The sequence below is a fragment of the Meira miltonrushii genome (genome assembly GCF_003144205.1).
Source record: "Meira miltonrushii strain MCA 3882 unplaced genomic scaffold FA14scaffold_2, whole genome shotgun sequence".
NCBI classification, from domain to species: Eukaryota; Fungi; Basidiomycota; class Exobasidiomycetes; order Exobasidiales; family Brachybasidiaceae; genus Meira; species Meira miltonrushii.
Genome location: NW_020289944.1, coordinates 1550882 through 1571363, shown reverse-complemented (window position 1 = coordinate 1571363; position 20482 = coordinate 1550882). Strand labels below are relative to the sequence as shown.

General features: G+C 43.1%; 9 protein-coding genes across 9 annotated transcripts; 7 read left to right on the top strand and 2 right to left on the bottom strand.

Moving 5' to 3' along the window:
• Positions 1 to 13: 13 nt before the first annotated feature.
• On the top strand, positions 14 to 2524 carry FA14DRAFT_160427 (FAD-binding domain-containing protein). The gene has a single exon (XM_025498670.1). The coding sequence runs from the start codon at positions 187 to 189 to the stop codon at positions 2029 to 2031; it is 1845 nt and encodes a 614-aa protein (XP_025355460.1). The 5' UTR covers positions 14 to 186; the 3' UTR covers positions 2032 to 2524.
• A 142-nt stretch (positions 2525 to 2666) lies between these two features.
• On the top strand, positions 2667 to 4971 carry FA14DRAFT_38160 (uncharacterized protein). The gene has a single exon (XM_025502271.1). The coding sequence runs from the start codon at positions 3164 to 3166 to the stop codon at positions 4934 to 4936; it is 1773 nt and encodes a 590-aa protein (XP_025355459.1). The 5' UTR covers positions 2667 to 3163; the 3' UTR covers positions 4937 to 4971.
• A 453-nt stretch (positions 4972 to 5424) lies between these two features.
• FA14DRAFT_154582 (uncharacterized protein) lies at positions 5425 to 6948 on the top strand (the record flags this gene model as incomplete). Its single annotated transcript, XM_025497697.1, has 1 exon — positions 5425 to 6948. The coding sequence occupies one exon, from the start codon at positions 5425 to 5427 to the stop codon at positions 6946 to 6948; it is 1524 nt and encodes a 507-aa protein (XP_025355458.1).
• Positions 6949 to 7608: 660 nt separating this feature from the next.
• On the top strand, positions 7609 to 9249 carry FA14DRAFT_178532 (uncharacterized protein; the record flags this gene model as incomplete). Its single annotated transcript, XM_025500855.1, has 1 exon — positions 7609 to 9249. The coding sequence occupies one exon, from the start codon at positions 7609 to 7611 to the stop codon at positions 9247 to 9249; it is 1641 nt and encodes a 546-aa protein (XP_025355457.1).
• Positions 9250 to 9767: 518 nt separating this feature from the next.
• Positions 9768 to 11465, top strand: FA14DRAFT_184475 (uncharacterized protein; the record flags this gene model as incomplete). The annotated part of the gene is made up of 1 exon (XM_025501391.1): positions 9768 to 11465. One exon carries the CDS (start codon positions 9768 to 9770, stop codon positions 11463 to 11465), a length of 1698 nt encoding a protein of 565 aa, XP_025355456.1.
• A 392-nt stretch (positions 11466 to 11857) lies between these two features.
• Positions 11858 to 13766, top strand: FA14DRAFT_184473 (uncharacterized protein; the record flags this gene model as incomplete). Its single annotated transcript, XM_025501390.1, has 1 exon — positions 11858 to 13766. The coding sequence occupies exon 1, from the start codon at positions 12000 to 12002 to the stop codon at positions 13764 to 13766; it is 1767 nt and encodes a 588-aa protein (XP_025355455.1). The 5' UTR covers positions 11858 to 11999.
• Positions 13767 to 14297: 531 nt separating this feature from the next.
• Positions 14298 to 16283, top strand: FA14DRAFT_38137 (uncharacterized protein). Its single transcript, XM_025502270.1, has one exon. It carries the CDS (start codon positions 14319 to 14321, stop codon positions 16005 to 16007), a length of 1689 nt encoding a protein of 562 aa, XP_025355454.1. The 5' UTR covers positions 14298 to 14318; the 3' UTR covers positions 16008 to 16283.
• On the bottom strand, positions 16140 to 18476 carry FA14DRAFT_120893 (L-serine ammonia-lyase; the record flags this gene model as incomplete). Its single annotated transcript, XM_025496431.1, has 2 exons — positions 16140 to 16498; positions 16568 to 18476. 2 exons carry the CDS (start codon positions 18474 to 18476, stop codon positions 16140 to 16142), a joined length of 2268 nt encoding a protein of 755 aa, XP_025355453.1.
• Positions 18477 to 18873: 397 nt separating this feature from the next.
• On the bottom strand, positions 18874 to 20256 carry FA14DRAFT_154576 (uncharacterized protein; the record flags this gene model as incomplete). The annotated part of the gene is made up of 1 exon (XM_025497696.1): positions 18874 to 20256. The coding sequence occupies one exon, from the start codon at positions 20254 to 20256 to the stop codon at positions 18874 to 18876; it is 1383 nt and encodes a 460-aa protein (XP_025355452.1).
• Positions 20257 to 20482: the final 226 nt, after the last annotated feature.

Genomic DNA, 20482 nt, shown 5'->3' with positions numbered 1-20482 from the left:
ACGCCGGTGTACACAAGCAGGCATACAACGTCGGTCAATACGCGGCGGAAATATCTTCAATTCATTCTCCGGCATTACCGATTTGTAAAGGAAGGGTACCCCACATAGATGCACTATTCCTTCTTGGCAGATAACGTTTTAGTATCTTCCCTCCTCATTATCACCACATTTACCACAACCGTAAAGATGATCAGATTGCGTACACGACAGCTGCTACGGAGTGGCACCCATAGGCAAACACCATATACAGGTGTACAGAGCATACTACCGACAGTGTCAAGATCAAGCCGTAATGCATCTACCAGCTCAAGTACGATATCAGAGTCCAAACAAGGCTCATCGTTTGGTGGCTTGGCTATTGGAGCTGCAGTAGGAGCAGGTGTATGTTTGCTTGCCGTTGAACTTCTCTCCCAAGACAGTCAAAAAGACGGGGGCAAAGGTGCCATACAAAAGCTAATCCAGGGAGGCGGCAGTGAAACAAAGTTTGGAAAGCCAAATCTGGAGGGCTATCTGGATATACTGCGCTCGAAAGCCGGATTCAAAGAAGATCAAATCTCGCTAGAAGAAAGTGAATTGGAATCGCATGGTCATTCACCTTGGTCATATCATCCTGCTCGTAGTCCAAGTGCGGTTATTTATCCGACAACTGTTGAACAAGTACAAGAGTTGGTAAAACAAGCTCCTAAACATGGAATCGTTCTTACGCCTTATGCGGGAGGTACATCACTCGAAGCACATTGGGCTGCTCCTCCCGATCATCCTGACCTGCCAAGAAAGGTAGTCTCGGTCGATTTCAATTTGATGGATAAGATTGGCGAATGCAATGTAGCAGATGGTGATATTGAAGTGGAAGCAGGTGTAAAGTATGAAGATTTGAACGAACACCTACGTGATCAAGGAATAGACTTATTCTTCCCCGTTGATCCTGGACCGGGTGCTGCGCTAGGTGGAATGATGGGAACGGGAGGAAGTGGAACGAATGCAGTTCGATATGGAACGATGCGAGGGGACTATATCATCAATGCGACCGTCGTCTTACCGAACGGAGAAGTGATTACTACCAGAAGTAGATCACGAAAATCTTCCGTTGGTCCAGATCTTACAAAAATCTTTTTGGGTGCAGAAGGTACGATGGGATTAGTGGTCAAAGCACGTTTACGACTTGCACCTCTTTTGCCTACTTCGATCGTTGTTGTCCCGTTTCCTTCCATTCATGATGCATGTTCCGCCGCTCAACAGATTGTGCAAGGTGGTGTAGGAGTACAATGTATCGAACTTTTGGATGATGAAATGATTCGGGTCATTAATACTGCCAACGCTAAATCAGCAGGTGATTCTGGGTATAAGGAGCATATCGTCAAGCCTAGCTTGTTCATAAAGTTGCAAGGAAATTCAACACACAGAAAAGAAGATGAACGCGTAGTTCGACAAATCTCCAAGACACTCGGAGTGAAAGACCGTGAGATTGAATCAAGTCACGAAGAAGAAGCGAATGAACGATTATGGAGAGCGAGAAAGATTGCTCTGTGGTCTTGTCTAGAAGCCATGCCGACCAGACCAGAATTTAAGGATAACGAACAAGGTAAAAATGGATATAAGGTTTGGACGACAGACGTTAGTGTTCCTTTAGGTTCGATGGCTGATCTATTCACAAAAGTTCGAAAGGATACTCAAGATTCAGGTTTACATGCCCCTATCATTGGTCATATCGGAGATGGAGGTGCACATTCGATTATCGTTTTCAAAGATGAAGATGAAGAAGAGATGAACAAAGTTAAAGCGTTTGTTCATCGAATTGTTGAATATGCACATGAAATGGAAGGCACATGTACTTCAGAACATGGTATCGGTCGAGGAAAGAGGATGTACCTTGAACGTGAGCTAGGAACGGGTACAGTGGACCTACTACGCAAGCTCAAAAGAGCCATTGATCCTCATAATATTATGAATCCAGGATCTTTGCTTTATGAAACAGATCAAGAACGACAAGATGAATTTAAAGAGTTGGAAGCTTTGTCTAAACATCATTAAAGATGCTTACTAATTCATATTACATTATTTTTACTCAACGACGGCCAGAAATGCAATCGGACTTCCGGAGCACATCTGCAAATCTCAACCATATGACCGCTTTGTGCAGTACGCGCTAAAAATAAACTGTACTGGTGCTCGGTAGATCTGCATGATTAAATCAATTTCAATGCGAACAAAATAGAAATCTATGAACGGCGGGAAGTAGTTGTCACTTAGAGAGTGGCATGCATGATTTCCTGCACTTGGGGTAATGGCAAACTAAAGAATCTTATAGGGGGGAAGATGAAGAGAATTTGACTTTGATTAAATGTTAGGAGTGATAGCGTGTCTTTCTTAATTCCGGAACCGAGATCGATCCAACAAAAACGCTGACAGAGTCGATCATCATTTCGAATTGAGTTCCTTAATCAATAGAGTGCACATTATTATTGCGCACAAGGTCGTTTGGCAAAAAAGGCGTAATTTTCACTGTCGCGCTAATCTTCTGGAGTGAATTGATGAATGAAGAAAAAAACTCTCTTAAGGATAAACGCGGTATCTTTGTGCTTTTTGACTTACACTGTAGTGTGCAGATTGCAGGCCTACTTAAATTGGCTATTTAAATCTATTTGCCTTGCCTGCACTGGAAGGCAGTGAGTGAGTAAGTCTAGAGTCCTCCTGTCAAAAAGTGTCTAAAACTTGTGTACCCTTCCTTACCTTGTCATACTACTAATCTTCCACCATCATCATCACTCTCCAACCGCCTCTTGTGGCTCCACTCTACCTTTCTCCGATTGCTTGGCTGCTATTCGATAAGGGCACTTTCAGTTTCAGTCAATTTCAGCAAAAAAGGCCATCATCATTGCTGCCCTGCCTGATAAGAGTTGAGCGTATACCAAACCACAAAAATCCGGAGACGGTACGGAAACCGCTCGCATATTGATTGCATCCGCACTCTCATCCTTTCGGCTCCGTCACAGAAAAGGATAGATTGTTATTCTCTCACATAGGGGTTTATAGGCATTGCTTGTGTGTTTGGTGCCAATTCGCACGGGAAATAGGGACAATATTCGCATCCAACTTCAATTCGTCCTTCATTTTGATACAAATTTTTTCTCGTTATCGCTCACGACAACCTTTTAGCCTCAGTATGGCTTCGATAGTATCACGTCTCAGACTTCCTTTATTGGTCGCCGCCATATGTATTCAATCCGTTTTGGCCGACCTTGAATTCACATATTCTTACGTTCGTGAATGTACGCCGCTCAATGTGACTTGGACACCTCAAAGTGATGCTTATCCATACAGTGTTTATATTATGGGTATAGGAGCACAGGTACAATCCTATCAGATAAATTCAAATTATCAACCAGGGGCAAGTCAATTGACATACCAGTACTCTGTACCACAAAAGACTGACACATTTCAAGCTTTGATGATCGCTGTGGTTGACTCGAAAGGAAATGGAAATAGTTCAGCTGTCTTGACAGTAAATTCGAATCCTAACATACCAGCAACTTGCAGTGTTTATGCGGTAACAAATGCATGGTTTTACGCTTCGGATTCAGTCACTGGCAATCCTGCCGATAGACCACAATGCGGAAATCTAAAGTATTACCCAGTAGGAGCACTACGAGGAACGTCTCCATTTTCATACTCCATCATTCCTGTTCAGGGACAACCAATGACTGTCAATATTCCATCTTCAGCAACACTTAATCAAACGTACTTTGTTTTCCAAAGTCCACTCGCATTCAAACAGGGGACGCAATTCTATCAAATGGCATCGGATGCAACGGGAAGCGGAAGTGGTGGTGGTAGTCCAATCCAAGAAGTTGGTGCTGGAAAGACGAATGCATGTCTTCAGAGCAATTATAAGATCGAAGGACTGGATACATCGCATGCTTTGCCTGTAGGTCAAATTGCTGCTTCGTTCGACAATTTACCTGGAGCGATTGCCAATGCAAACCCAACTGGCAGCAGTGGTAGTCAAGTTGGTGGTCTGATAGGTGGAATCATTGGTGCAGCACTTGGAGTTGGCGGTATTTTGTTGATCATTGGGCTATTTCTGGTCTATCGTCGCAGGCAGAAACGCAAACGTGAGATGGAACGAAAAGAGCAGCCGCAATTCATCGATTTGGACGAAGATGTATTCGACCCCGCCTCAAGAAGAAGAAGATCGAATCCAAACAGTGGAAATGGTGTCCGACAGTCGTATTCAGTTTCGCCGTTCACGTACCAAGATGCCGGATCGAATGATGGCATGGCACTTATGGTTGCAGGTGAAGGCAATGGCACTCTGAACTCGATCGGAGCTCCTACGAGTGATTATGGCGCATCAACTTTACGACATACAGCGGCAAATGAAGGTTTGGGTAGTCCTCTTTCGGATTATGGGTATGGCTTATCCAGTACGTCAAACAGTGCATCGCAGGCTCTCCTACGAAATGGAAGTGGAGATCCTTGGAACAGTCATCCGTTAGAACGCAACCAAAACAGCGTTTACTCTTCTCACCTTCCAACTGGAAGCACAGCTTCTTCTTCTAGCGGTCCTTTTGGTATGAGCGCTGCCGTTGGTGGACACGATTTTGCAAATTCACCACAAAGTCCAACAGAAGGAACGATGAGTTCTGCATCAGCGTACGTTTTACGAGCACGAAATGTTGATGAACGAGAACAACAAAACAATAGAAGGTCTATGGGTAGATCGCAAAATGATACGATTGCATCCAATCCGTCCAAATCTAATGCAACTATGGAAGAAGAAGAAAGAAGACGAATTGCTTCAAGCAGATTTGTACAACATCAAGATGCCGGTCGATTGGCCGTTGCACCGGGAACGGAAGAAGAAGAATTACAAGAAGATGTTCCACCTGAATATGGTCAATGGCTAACTCATCAACCGAACACTCGAAAGCAATAAGCAAGCTGGCTTTAAACTTTCTTTGATGCTCCCATTTGCCATTTTTGTACCTTAGACGTCTTTGATAATTTATTTCATTGCATTGCACGAGAGGGAGGGGGGAAAGAGCAGGACGTTTGGTGCACACTCGAAAAGGCGGTGCTCGCATGAAAACGAGAAAAAGATTACAGATCTTTCTTTTGATGAGATGAACTCGGAGATTGAGAGATGAAGTGCCTTGATTCGTTCCGACGTGTTATGTTGTGAAGTTCTGCACTTCACTTTGTACATCTTTGTTGTGCCTGCGTACTGCTACTCTTTGATCTTATCGTCGGTATTCCTTTGTAAACTTTTTTCATGCAGCATCAGTCCGCTGTCAAGCGAGGGAAGAAGCAGAAGAATAAGCCGCACTATCCGTAAACGATCTTTGCACTGTACCATCACCATCTTTCTGAATGAGGGCTGCCTTCAAAAAGAGTATTGATTTCTGAGCAATGGTTCTTTTCGATATGTCGCAGTTGCTTTTAGCCTTGCTTGTATCAGTAAGCGGATTCATTCATCTCGTACAAGCTGATCTAGAATTTACAACTTCACTTCCGCAAGAGTGTACAACTTTCAACGTATCATGGAAACCGGAAATGGACGCTTTCCCTTACAGCGTATATTTCTTAGGAACAGCAAAGCAGGTCCTAAGTTGGCGTATCGAATCAGACTATCAACCAAACCAATCAGAGATTACCTTTCAGTATTTCTTACCAAAAGCTAGTTCAAGTTTTCAGAGTTTTATAGTTGCTGTTGTGGATAGTAAGGGGAACGGGAACAGTTCCAAGATTCTTACACCGACTTCTATTGCGGCACAATCTGAAGAATGTGTGTTATCTTCTTTCTATAAGAACAATTCTTGGACGTTTAACACTGGATACATAACACCGCCGGGCTTCAATTTGGAGCAAGATCCATGGATAAATCTACAGTGCGGCGAAGTAAGTCATTTGCCATACGGAAAACACATCGGAAAGGGACCTTTTTCGCTTTCGTTGGTCCCAGAACATGACAAACCGATCACTCTCAATATCCCAGAATTAGCGCAAACGGGTGCGTATGACTTTAATTACTACACTGTTATACCCTATAAGGCAGGTACAAACTTTTTCCAATTCATGTCTGACTCTGTACAAAGCGCAGCTGGAGGAGGGAGTGAGAAGATCACTGTTGGAGCGAGTCAAAATTATTCATGCTTTCAAAGTGGTTTCAAGCTACCAGATGTGAACACCACTAACGCTTTACCGGTCGGATCAAATTCGACATCTTTTCAGAATCTTCCGGGAGCTATTCCGATCCCAGCGAATGATACCGGAAATGATTCCAACATTCTGAATAGCACTGTGAGCGGGCAAGGTATACATGGAGACTACGGCGCAAGGAATCTCAAGAGTCTATTGGGCGGGATTCTTGGCAGTTCATTTGGCATACTTCTGCTTGCATTCGTCATTTATAAAGTACATCAAATGCTTCAAATGAGACAGCAAAAAAAGCATAGAATGGAACGAGATCAGTTCGTAGACTTGGGAGAAAGTATTAATGATCAAGGTTCACCAGGTATCAAACAATCTACATTGATTTCCCCTTTCTTCTACGAATCAGATAGAGCTGCTCACGGTGAAGCAGTGAGCAATGATGATAGTAATGCGATCGGTCTGACACCAATCGCCCGAAAGCACAACATACGTGCTCTGAAAGCATCTCTTAGCAAAAGACTTGCTGCAGGATTGAACAGTGTTTCAAGATCGGAGACGATAAGATCAGGAATCGATAATAGGCTGTCTTTAGGAAATTATACGAACAATGCTTCTGAAGTAAATTTTAACCTAGCGGACGATTTAAGAGGTCGATCCAGATCCACTAAAAGCAGAACACAACATTTATACGATTTTCTTGGTGCGAATAACTCTCTGCGATCTCAGACAGGCAGTATACATTCTTCCGTCACCAATCCGTTTAGCGTAGATGGAGTTTTGATCGAGGATGATTAATCAACCGCCGAAATAAATATAAGCTCGGCGCACTCCTATTCACGTATAGGAACCGATCTGGACTAATCTACGGACAAAAAGGGATAAGGATGGCGAATCAAGAACGATTCATTATTTGACTTAAAGTCTCGTTTTGGAAAAGACCTCGATACACAGTTTATGTACTTTAGACTCTTTCAATAATGAGAATCATTTTATTAAAATCAAAAAGAGAGTCAGTATATGAGAGAAGAAGGTCTAATCTCAGCTACTCAGCATAATTGATAAAGTTTCCTCTGGCTGGAGTAACGAGACAACTCCATCGCGGCTTTTGTTTAAAAGTATTGCACGCATTATCAATCTGGCTGTGCTCGCATGAATTCAAATCAGAATGCAAATCATTCTTTTGACGTGATATAACTTCGACCAGCGGTGATTGAGGGGAATTCCAGTGATTAAATTCACCTCATTTGTTCCGACGTGTTGTATCGTGAGATTTTGTTTGTATTGTTTGAGTTGGCGTCCCCGCTTTTAATCTGTCTATAATTGCTCTTCGCAGACTTTTTCTTTCATATAGTTTCTGTCTGCTGTCAAACGAGCGGGCAAACATCTCTATTTCCTTCAATGGATGTATCTAATCTACCATCACCATCTTCATTTTGCAATTGAGTAACGGTCGATATGTTGCATCTGATTCTGGCCTTATTCGTTTCGGTCAGCGGATTCAACCACCTCGTACATGCTAGTCTTAAATTTACTATTTCACATCCTCAGGAATGCATAACGTTCAATGTAACATGGAAGCCTGATGCGAGCGCATTTCCTTACAGTGTATACCTCTTAGTCATAAATTCACCGACAATAAGTTGGAGAATTGATTCGAACTATCAACCAAATAGTTCCGAAATCACGTTTCAATACGTCTTACCGAAAATTGGCCAAGATTTCAAGAGCTTTATTGTTGCTGTAGTGGACAACAAAGGCAATGGAAACAATTCCGAAGTGTTTGTACCAACCACTCTCAACAGACTTCCTTCGAATTGCAGCGATTTTATTCTAATTCTTTTATGGAGATATGCCGCTGATACACTATCACCCAATGGCACGGATCCACATGTTAGACCGCAGTGCTCGGTAGTACACTACTATCCTGTACATCCGCCATTCACAGGAACTGGACCATTTTCCATTTCTTTGGTCCCTGTGCAAGATAAGCCGATCACGGTGAATGTTCCGAAATCAGCTACAAACAGTACATCGTACTTTGATTATGATAGTATTCTACCCTTCAAGCAAGGTAAACAATATTACTCGTTTATGTCTGATGCGCTAGGAAGCGGAAGTGGCGGTGGTGGACCATTGTACACTATTAGGCCCAGTCAAATTGATTCATGTACGAAAAATTACTTCAAGCTGAGCAATCAGAATAAGACGCATGCTTTACCGGTCGGATCAGAATTAACATCATTTCAAGATCTTGCAGGAGCCGTTACTTCTGCATCAGGCGGTACAAAAGTGGTGTATCTCGGGAATTTACTTGGTGGAATTCTTAGCACTTTGTTTGGACTACTTTTAGTCGCCTTTATCACTTATAAAGTCTATTGTATGATTCAAAAGAGACGGCAACAGCTGAACAGAATGGAAGATGCACAATTCGTTGATTTAGGCGAAAGCATTTATGATCAAGGCCAATCGACCATGAAATATTCTACAATGATTTCACCTTTTCCCTTCGGATCGGATGAAGCTACTTATGCTGAGCATGTGAATGAAAATCGTGACGCAATTGGCTTAAGAGCAATGAGCAAGAGAGAAAGGTTGACCGCTTTAGGTACATCACTTGGTGATAAAATCAGCATAGGATTGCGACGTGTTCCAAAGTCAGAGGCTTTAAGATTCGGTTCGAACAATAAAGTATCTTTACCCAATTTTAACAATGATGCTTCTCAAGCCCTTCTGGACGACGCAAACGAATTAGCCGGCCAGTCTGTACCCATGCAGCACGGTCAAAATGAGTCACAAGGAAATGATGTGGACGAGTCTTTGCAAGTTCGATCTGGTAGTGTGAATACTTCAGCAACCAATCCGATCAGCACAAATGTTGTCATGGTCGAAAATAAACTTTCAACAGCTGAAGCGAACATGAGCTCGACGCACGGTATTTCACCGACACCAAACAATCCTGACCAGTCTGCAGGTGCGGATCACGAGTCGAAAGTACGACAATTTCCTTCTTTCATGTATTCAAGCAATCAAACAACAGACTCTCGCTATAAAGAGCAATTTGACGCAGAGCCAATGGAAAGAAGCCGCACTCTCTGAAGTGCTTGATGCATAATCATGTTGGCGGTGCTCGCATGAACACAACGGCATTTGTAGATCCTTTATGTAGCATTTGTATAAAACACGTTTTCAGTACTTTTCGCATTACTCTTTATTCTGTCTGTTGTTATAGCTTTGTCAATCAGAATGTTTTTCTCTCAAACGGCCGAAGTAGAATCTGACATCAATAGAAGGTATTCTATTAAAATAAAAAAAAACAATTGGTCCTAGACGAAAGAAGTGGAACAATAATTGACATAATGTTGCAGCGTTATTAGAAAGATCAGAAGGTCTAGCCGCCAAAGAAACGGTAGAGAAAAGAACGGCAAAATTAGACTTTCTCGCATTCAATCTAGAGTGCATAATTTGATGTCCCCGCGTGCTGCTGCTTTGAAAAGATTATATTGGTTGGGAATACGATCTTTCATGCAACTCTTCCTTGATAAAAAATGCATCATTACTTTCTTTAAATGATGTGTCTGAACTACCATCTTCACCTTTGGGTTGCAGTTGAGGAAATGCAATCTAAGGGTCACACTTTGATCGATATGTTGCATCGAATGTTAGCCTTGCTTACTTCGTTTAGCGGATTTGTCTACCTGGTGCATGCTAGTCTCGAGTTTACAACGTCAATTGCGCAAGAATGCACACCTCTCAACGTAACATGGAAGCCGGACAAAGACGCTTTTCCTTATAGCGTTTATTTCATGGTGATAGGAGCATCACCGCAAAGTTGGCGAATCGAATCAGACTATCAACTAAACGCTTCAGAACTCACCTTCCAATATACTTTACCGAAAGTTGGAACCGTATTCCAGAAATTTATGATTGCCGTTGTGGATAGCAAAGGAAACGGAAACACTTCTGCTCTTATCACACCAAACAATTCTAGTACAAGTACTTCTGAATGTACGGAATACTCCACCTCTAATCTGAAAGTAAAAGAAGGCTCAAAAGCGTATGTAATAGCATCACAGTGTTCGATGATGGTCTACAAGCCAACAGGCCCCTTCACCGGAGCTGGACCATTCTCGTACTCTTTGGTCCCAGAGCTTGGCTTGCCGTTCACGATTAATATCCCAAAATCAGCACAACGGAATGCATCAAACTTTCATTATGAAAACATTATGCATGTCGAAAATGGGACAAGGTACTATCAATTCATGTCAGTTGGAGATGGAGGAGGTTCTACCCTGTCCGCCGTTATCGTTAATCAAAACCAGTCATGCTTGAGAGATGATAACAAGCGTCCAGATTTGAGTACTACCCACCTTTTGCCGGTCGGATCACTTTTAGCATCTTTCCAAAATCTTCCGGGAGCTATTGCACCACCAACGGGTGACATTATTGTCAAACAACCAGATAATGGCAAGAGAAATCTGAAGAGCTTATTAGGCGGGATTCTTGGCACTTTGTTCGGCTTGCTTCTACTTTTACTTATCTCTTACAAAGTTTATCGTACGATACAAAAGAAACGACAACTGTTTCATAGAATGGAAAATGCACAATTCGTTGATTCAAGGGAAAGCATTCTCGAAGAAAGTCCTTCGAGCAATCAACAGTCTATTTTGATCTCTCCTTTCCCCTATGAATCCGATGAAATTTTTCATGGTGAACCAGGAAACGGTACGCATCATAATGCAATCGGCCTTCGATCAATGAGCCGTAAAAAGAAGTGGAATGATTTAGGTTCTTCTCTCGGGGGTCGGCTTTCAGGATTAAGACATGTTCCAAGGTCAGAAAAGACGAGATCGGGATCCAAATATGGAATATCTTTAGCTAATCTCACAAATGATGCATCTGAAGCACTTTTGGCTCCCTTACAAAGTCCAGGCGATCAACTTGGATCCTCGCAGTACGAGAAAATAGGGTCAAGAGAAGGTGATGATGCAGAAAAGTCTTTGTCGCCACGACACAGTAACATCACCTTTCCCACTACCAATCCGATTGGCCTAGTCGACGTCCTAGATAAAAACAGCTCGTCACCCGCTGAGACAAAGAGGAGCTTATTAAACGACAGCTCGCCCACACCAAACGCTCCTACACAAAATACGAATATGATGAGCACCCACGATAATCATGAATCAAGGGCAAAGTCTTACACATTCATGCGCGAAAGCAATGAAAGCGCTCAAACACTAAAATCTCGATTTAAGGAGTGTTTCGATATTGAATCAGTGGATGAAGGCGCACTTTCCAGAATACTAGATGCATGATTGTCCATTATTCCATATTTCCATATACCATCTCCAAAACAATACTACATTGGCATGAGAACGCAAAAATGTTGTGAGAATATATTGAGAAAGCAGAAGATGATTGACAAATGCGTGCAGGAGCAGAAAGCAAGAAAAAGTGGAAAACCGGGAGTTTGTGATCATTGAAGTTGAAAAGGACTTCTTCACAGTGATGTGATGTGAATTACTTATCGGGCTCCTCCATGATGAAATGCTTTTATTTTGTCCGAACAACATCGACATTCGGCCTTCGGTGAATAAAATGCCCTATTCCTTCCCGACGTGTTATATTATGACATCTTTTCCTTGGGGGCTGAGGCGGTAATGCATGATCTGATGTCCGCGTGATACTTTCTCTCTTGTACTTCGGCCTCTTCTTTCTTCTTCTTTCTATGTTTTTTTGCTTTGTGCTCAGGCCAAAAGATCGATTGCAAACATGTACAGCCTTTTACACTTGATGTATTCGCTTCACCACCATCTTCTGGTTCAGTTTGAGAAATTTAGCTCTGCAAGATGTTGCAACCCCTTTTCCTCCTGCTCCTTTCCGCGGGAACCATCTTCCACCTGGTGCATGCCGATTTGGAGTTCACAACATCATTTGCGCAAGAGTGTACACCTCTTAATATAACATGGAAGCCTGACATGAACGCTTTCCCTTATAGCGTTTACTTCATGGTCATAGGAGCACAAGTACAAAGTTGGCAATTAAATTCAGATTACCAACCAAACGCCCAAGAAATTACCTTTCAGTATGTCTTACCAAAAAGTGGGGGAACATTTCAACATTTCTTGGTTGCCGTCGTGGATAGTAAGGGAAATGGGAACACTTCACAAGTTCTTACGCCAAAAGCTCTCAGCAATCACCCTTCTAATTGTAGCAATTTCGCCTTGAGTCAACAATGGACATACGCTTCCGACTTGATATCACCGAAAGGCGCAAGCGATCAGGACAGATTGGAATGTGCCTTGCTAAGCTACTATCCCGTCGATCAACTCTCCGGGACTGCACCATTCTCATATTCTTTGGTCCCGGTACAAGATAAACCAATAACAGTCAATATTCCCAAATCAGCGCAAACAAGTTCATCGTACTTTTACTATGAGAGTATTTTACCTCTCAAGCAAGGCACAAGCTTTTATCAGTTCATGTCTGACTCGCAAGGAAGTGGAGATGGAGGAGGCAGTGCATTATTCACCGTTGGACCGGGTCAAAATGGCTCATGCGTGCAAAGTGGCTTCAAGCAAAAAGATCTAGATACAACCCATGCTTTGCCGGCCGGGTCAAATTTAGCATCCTTTCAGAATCTTCCGGGGGCCATTGCTTCTGCGCCAGATGATAGCGGTAGTAATGTCACATCAAACAATATGAACAATGCTTTCAGCGGACAAAGTACACAAACTTATGGAGCAAAGCATCTCGGAGGTGTGCTAGGAGGAATCCTTGGAGCTTTGTTTGGCCTGCTTTTGCTAGCATTCATCATATATCGCGTATATCGAAGACATCAAAAGAACAAGCAACAATCGCACAGAATGGAAAATGCACAATTCGTTGATCTAGGAGAAAGCATTCTCGAGCAAGGCCCATCAAGCATTAGGCAATCAACATTAATCTCCCCTTTTCTTCACGCTTCAAATGGATCTGCTCACGGCGAAGTACCAAACGAGGATCATCAGAACTCGATCGGTCTAATACCGATCAGTCAAAGTGAAAATTCCAGTGCGTTGAGCACATCTCTTGGAGATCGGAGTGGCACAGGATTGCGACGTGTTGCGAAATCGGATTTGACTAGATCTGGATCTGACTATGGTTTGTCTTTAGCCAACTACACAAGTGATGCATTCGAAGCACTTCTGGACCCTGCAAACGATTCAGGTAATCAATCAGGGTCCTTGCAGCATGGGAGACATCAGTCGCAAGGCAGTGATGCTGACGATTCTATGCGATTTCGGTCAGGTAGCATGTACTCTTCTACAAGCAACCCTGTCAGTATAAACGGCGTCTTGGCTGAGAACGAGATTTCAACCGCTGAAGCGAATATGAATTCGATGCACGACTTTTCACCCACAACAGATACTATGGACCAGCCTGCGGGTGTGATTAACCGTGAGAGCCGTGATACAAGAACAAGAGCTTCTTCTACTCTGATACGAATGAGCAATGAAAGCGTTCAGACACCAGATTCTCGGTACGTAGAGCATTTTGATGCAGGACCAGTAACGCATGACATTCCACCGCCTTATAAATTTCGAAGTGATCAACCAAGTTCGCCAAAGACCTGAAAAAGTTTGACATACGATTAATTGGCGGCTCTTGCTTAAATAGATGTGAATGGCAAATCCACATGAGTTTCACCTTATCATCCTGTACATTCTTAGTTATGTTTCTTAGATCATAACGCTGACTTTTGTCGAAATATTTATGACGACATTGAAACCCTTTGACAAATGACTGCGGAAGAGATAAAAAGCAGAAAAGATAGCTTATATGATTAGCAATATGAAATAGCTTTGAGGTTTTCCCAAGCATTCGTCTATCCGAATAGCGTTCGGCCTTCGGTGATTTAAGTGTGACATTCCTTCCCGACGTGTCATATTATGACGTCTTCTTTTTTGGCATGCACCGGCATTGCATTATCTGACGTCCGCGTGATGCTTCTGCTTGATCTAGCTACCTACAACTTCTCAAGCTCTTCTTTTTTGTAGTGTCTGACTGACGTTAGGCGGAAAAGGCGGCTGAGTAAAATTGTATTACCTTGCTTAGCTGATGTGTCCGCACTACCATCATCATCACTCAACTCACCGGAATCTGATCGTGCAGAGTTATGACTAAACATGTATAGACTAGCTTTCATCTGGTTCGCGTGGTCAAGTAAGCTTTTTCACCTCGTACGTGCTGATTTTGAGTTTACGACGTCATATCCGCGGGAATGCACAACTCTCAATGTTACATGGAAACCCGAAATGGATGGTTTCCCTTATAGTGTTTATGTCATGGTCTTGTCAGCTTCAGTGCAAAGTTGGCGAATCGATTCAAGCTATCAATCAAACACTTCAGAAATCACTTTTCAGTATTCAATACCAAAGATTAGTTCATTGTTCAAGCAATTCATGGTTGCCGTTGTGGACAGCAAAGGGAATGGCAACAGCTCACAGGTAATCACTCCGGACAGCCTTGACAATCATCCTTCTGGCTGTGGTGATTACACTGAGAATTATAAATGGTTGTATGCGTCTGAATTGGTCTCACCAAAAGGACCGGACGCTTTCAGTACAACCAAATTACAGTGCTCAGTGTTGAATTATTATACAACAGATACACTCAACGCAACCGGACCATTCTCCTACTCGTTGGTCCCTGAATCTGGCTTACCGGTTACCGTCAATATTCCAAAATCAGCACAAACGAATTCATCTTACTTTTACTATGAAAGTACATTACCTTTCAGAGAAAATACAAGATTTTATCAATTCATGTCCGATTCGCTCCAAAGTGCGGATGGAGGAGGTAGTCCGCTATACACTGTTGCGTGGAGTCAAAACCATACATGCTTGCAAGAAAGCTTCAAGCTACCGGACTTGGATACTAGCCACGCTTTACCCGTTTCTTCAGTTCCAGCGACCTTTTTAAACCTTCCGGGTGCCATCCCTTTTCCATCAAGTGATAATGGCAATGGCTCTAGCACTTTGAACCACCCTTTCAGCGGGCAAGGCACACAAGGGAACTTTGGGACAAACAGTCTTGGAAAATTATTGGGCGGGATCCTTGGAGCTTTTTTTGGTTTGCTTTTGCTTGCATTCATAATTCATAAATGGTATCGAAAGCATCAAAAGAAGAAACAAAAATTGGATAGGGTTGAAAGTGCACAATTTGTTGATTTAGGAGAAAGTATCCTTGAACAAGGCCCGCCAAGCATTCGCCAATCAACACTTATTTCACCTTTTCTTCATGCTACAAATAGAGTCGATCATCATGAACCACTAAATAGTAATGACCCTAACGCGATTGGTCTAACAGCGATCAGTCGCAACGAAAGTTTCCCTGCCTTGGGTACCTCTCTTGGTGATCGGAGTAGCACTGGTATGCGAGGTGTTTCAAGGTCGGAGATTCCGAGATCTAGATCGGATTATGGGTTATCTTTAGCCAATTTTACAAGCGATGCCACTGAAGCACTTCTAGATCCAGCAAACGATTCAGCGAATCAATCTGGGCTCTCACAACACGCAAGACAACATTCACAAGGAAGCATGGACGCGAACAGGTCTTTGCATCAACGATCGGATAGTATGTATTCTTTTATCAGCAATACGGTGGGCGTTTTGGCCGAGAACGAGCTTTCAACTGCTGAAGCAAATCTTGGCTCGATGTACGACTATACTTCCATGCCCGACAATCCGGGCCAATTTGCGAATATGGTAGGCCATCGTAGCCGTGAAATGCATCTTGACGCAGGCCCATTAATCGAAGATTCACCACCGCCGTACAAGTTTAGGGTGAATGAAACAAATTCGCCAAAGCCTTGATCTAATCGCATGTATAGACAATAACATCCCTTGAAAAGAGCCTCTTTCTATTGATGAACGAATTCTGACAACCTCAGATTCTTCCCAAGACACGAGTATGCGCGTGAGTAGAGATCCATCCATCCAGAAAGCTCAACAGTCTGGAACACTGACTGAGATACTGTAGCTTGTTGCCAATCCGCTCAAAGATGTTTCCTTGAATTCGTTGCGCATACCTTGAGCAGTTAAACGCATGGCACGTATTGCATCGTCCAGAGAGATCTTCTGCGTGCCTGAACTTGATAAAGCCAGATTTGCGCTTGAGATGGCTTTGATGGCACCAAGAGCGTTTCGTTCGATACACGGAGCTTGTACCAGACCACCTATTGGATCACATGTCAGTCCTAGGTTATGCTCGATTCCAATCTCTGCCGCTTGTTCGATCGTTTCAGGAGATGCGCCCATACAAGCAGCAAATGCACCACTTGCCATAGAGCATGCAACACCGACCTCTGAAAAAGGGAAAAGTGAGAAAGTTAGCAATCGCTCTCAGAGCAAAACAAACACAGCAGTTTACTCACCGGCCATACAACCACCTTCAGCGGCTGATATCGTTGCTCCTCGCTTGTACAGCATACCAATAGCAGCAGCTGTTAGCAAGAAAGTAAAGACATCTTGCTCTACATCGTCAGATTGAAATTCGAGATGATACTTCAATACTGCTGGTAGGATTCCTGCTGCTCCATTTGTAGGTGCAGTAACGATCCTTCCACCAGCAGCATTCACTTCATTCACCGCCATTGCATATACGGTCAGATAGTCGATTGCCGGAAAGCTCGTCCTACGAGGCGGTGAGGGCAAAATTGGATGTTGAAAAGATCCGTGAACGCGAGGAGGGCCACGTTTCCGCATTGAAGTTAGGCTCTTTTCTCCAGAGCTTTGCTGTGCATGAGATGTCACAGATTGTGAATGTGGGCCCTCTGAGATTCTTTGACCAGCTTTGGAAGTCTCGCCTTCGCTGACTTGCTTTCGTACTCTTTCCTGCATCGATGGGCCTTCCAAAGCATGTGAAGGATATAGACCACGTGTCAATCGGCGATAAAGAGCAGGTGCTCTACGATTCAACTTCAGACTACCGGGTAAGATTTCATCATTTGATCGAACACCTTCTTTGATGCTATTATCCATCACTGTCCAAATCGCCCATACCTTTTCGCGAATTTCCTCATCAGTGTACCCTTGGCTCTTTTCATTCTCGTATACAATTTGTGCGATCGTCAAATTGTGCTTCTTACACAATGCCAAGAGGCTTTTCGCATCTCTGAATGGATACCGAGGTGATGAACCTCTTCCACTCGACTCGCTCTCTTGAATGTTAGAGCTTGTTGAGTGTGAATTTGTCAAATCCGTTGAGTCTGACGGTGGTGGAGGTAGTGCCGCCGATTCGCTCTCGTCCGACTTGATCTCCATACCACTTCTTCGATCGATCGCTGCGTCAGCTCTTCGAATTTCCTTATAATACATATTCTCTGCTAAATCTGCAGGATGTCCGGATAAATCCGATGCAGCATCATTAGGATCGGCAAGAGGAAGCGTGGTATCAGATTGCGATGATGCCGATTCTTTAACACTCTTTGAAGAGGCTGCAGTAGATAGAGCTCCATTTACAACAAATCCTCCACCGACACTGAAGAGGTCATTCGTTGCAAGCATTGTTCCGTCTTTATCGAAAACGGTTAGACGCATTCCATTACTGTGCATCGGCAGACTCTTTCCCCACTCCCAGATCAAATCTTTCTCATAGTCGAAATCAACCTCTTTGCCGCCTTGACTAGAAAGAGCTTTACCGAGGAATAGCTTCTTGGTATCCCTGATTTCATCAAATCGGATTGGCACATAGCCGGTATCCACAGTCTCAACATCGGCACTTTCTAGTCCTAGCAGAAGCGCAGAAGGTGTCATATGTCCTTCACCTGTTGCCGCCAAGCTTCCATAGAGAGATATGCGAATCTTTTCAACATCTTGCAATAAACCTGCATCATGAAGATCATTGATGAAAATATTCCCAGCTCGCATTGGTCCGACTGTATGTGAAGATGAAGGTCCGATTCCGATCGAGAACAGGTCAAATGTCGAAATGACTGCATGTTCATGATCTGCTTCACTGTACGTTCCTGGTCCTTGTTCTTCCTTTTTGGCATCTGCACTACTTTTGCTTTCACCTTCTATTGCGTCTTTGTCTTTGGCACCTCTTTGCTTCCTCCTTTGTTCTTCCCGATCTCTTTCTTGTCCGAAGTGTGCATCAGAGAAAGAGACTGGGCCATTATCCGATCCTCTCCATGCTGACGTGCTCAATGAAGCCTGTGCTTGGTAAAGTGGGTTGTTCCTTTGAGGTCGTTTTACCGGTATACTTCCATTTGACACAGCATATAGTCGACCTTGTGATCGAACATGACGTAAAGCAGAGCCTAATATTGCCTTTCTATTCATCCTGCTTTCACTCTTGAAACTGTTGTCTGACAAAGCTCAATGTCAGTCAAGATTCTTTGTTGAGTGGTAGAGAGAAAGAAGTACTTCTTTTTCGGGTACATATTCCCATGAATGACTGCTTGTATTTCGGCATAAAGTGTTGGTTTTGTGTTGTTGTGTTCGCTTGTCCAGTGTGGTGCATTGCATTGATAAGCGTTTGTGCGGGGGAAGTGCCCTTTCTTGATTCGGGCGTATGGTTAACCTTACGCGTTAATTAGCCGCGGCAAAATCTCCGATAACATTGGGACTTTCCTCTTCTCTTTGTCTTATTCTTATGTATTCGCACAATCTATGTACAGTATATATCAAGATGGCTAGCTTCTATATGAATGAAGTATTACAAACACTTGCACTCCCCTCACCTGCCACGACCAAATGCAAGAGCACGAAGATTTGCCCTGCCGAATATCGTGAGGTCATTGTAAGTGACGTTATTTAAAGGTATCCTCCAGCAAATCGCGTCTAACTTGCAAATCAGATTATCGTCTTTCCTCCTCTTATTGACTGTTCCGCCATCTCTATGAATTCTTGAAATCCTGTTAGAAAGTAATTTGCTACCTCTCTCGTGCTCGTGACATGATATCTTGATTGCTAGCATCGATACCGTCTCTGGAAGCGTGTCGACTAAGTCTTTTGATGCGGCATGGCACCCCACGTCGAGACACAATTCTTTGATATGACGGAATTTACCGAAAAAGCGTTCTAGACAAGCTTTGTAAAGAAATTCTTTTTCATTACGAGACAAAGAGACAGAGATATTGGAAATGGTCTCCGTAGAGATCAACATCTCAGAAACACTGATCTCTTGCCCATTGTTCTTTGATTTGCTTAGATCGCCTGTAATCGACAACGATTGAAGTCGAGGACAATTGAGCTTGTATAATGTATTTGAGATATGCGATCGGCTCTCCACCTTCAGACTAAGGAGTTTAGGAAAAGATATTATTACCCTTTGCTTTGAGTCAGGCCCTATAGCTTGAATGGTAGCTTGACATAAAGAGAATTTCTCTTCCAGTTCGAGGCTCTCTAGATTCTGTCCAATCTTTTCCAAAAACTCCCAATTTCCAGGGCAATCCAAAGGTGAACCTAATTTCAGCTTCTTTATGCTCGTGAAAGCTTGAATCATATCCTCTTTGTTGCTGCATTTACTGAGACACGGGCATCGTAGATTGAGGCTTTCTAGAGAACAGGAAAGTCTAAGGCTCCATAAACTTGAATTTGTTTCGATTTCTAAATCGAGGTGCTTCAAAAATTGATTTTTAGCAAGATGCTCTAAACATCGTGTATTTGCTTTGCTTAAGCGATAATCAGATATAAGGGAGTCAATAGTCAACCTTGTAGGTGGATGTTCTTCCAAAGCTTCGATGATAATCTCGCAAAATTCATCATTCCAAACAACCTGCTCCTTATTTACGCAGAAAAGTGAAATCCAAAGACCGTCGAGCTTCCTTTTTGAAAGATCTAGAAGCTTTTTGAAGCCGTAAAGATTGATTTCTGATACTCTTTCACCTAACAGATGGTTTCGTCGATTGAAACCCTCCGGATTGTTCCAAGCATCGAGAAGAGAGAAGAATGCGGTTGCATCCCTCCATAAGGCACTATGCTCTTGTGTGATATCGTACCAGCGCTTGCATGTCTGCTGAACCCGTGCAAGCTCGACCACCGTCAGTTGTGAGAATATCATCAACAGCACTTCATCCGGTAGCATTTTGTCCAACGACTTATGCCCGTCCAACGACATATTGGACGTAAAGTAGTAAATCTTGAAGAGAGTATGGAGATGAATGATGTGAAGCAGATGGAAGGTGTGATAAATGAAGACCACGCAATTAAGAGCAACAAAAGCTGCTCAGCACGTAATTCAATTTTAAGAAATGAAGACGGCGCCGAACAGCGTGTAGGCATATTGGAAAAGCAACTCAGATCTTCATTGATACGATCGCTTCTCACTTTTGTCGATTCTTTAT

Excerpts from the sequence above, each read along its gene's own strand:
- FA14DRAFT_38137 (XM_025502270.1), top strand. The coding sequence starts at position 14,319 with ATGTATAGACTAGCTTTCATCTGGTTCGCGTGGTCAAGTAAGCTTTTT.
- FA14DRAFT_38160 (XM_025502271.1), top strand. The coding sequence starts at position 3,164 with ATGGCTTCGATAGTATCACGTCTCAGACTTCCTTTATTGGTCGCCGCC.
- FA14DRAFT_160427 (XM_025498670.1), top strand. The coding sequence starts at position 187 with ATGATCAGATTGCGTACACGACAGCTGCTACGGAGTGGCACCCATAGG.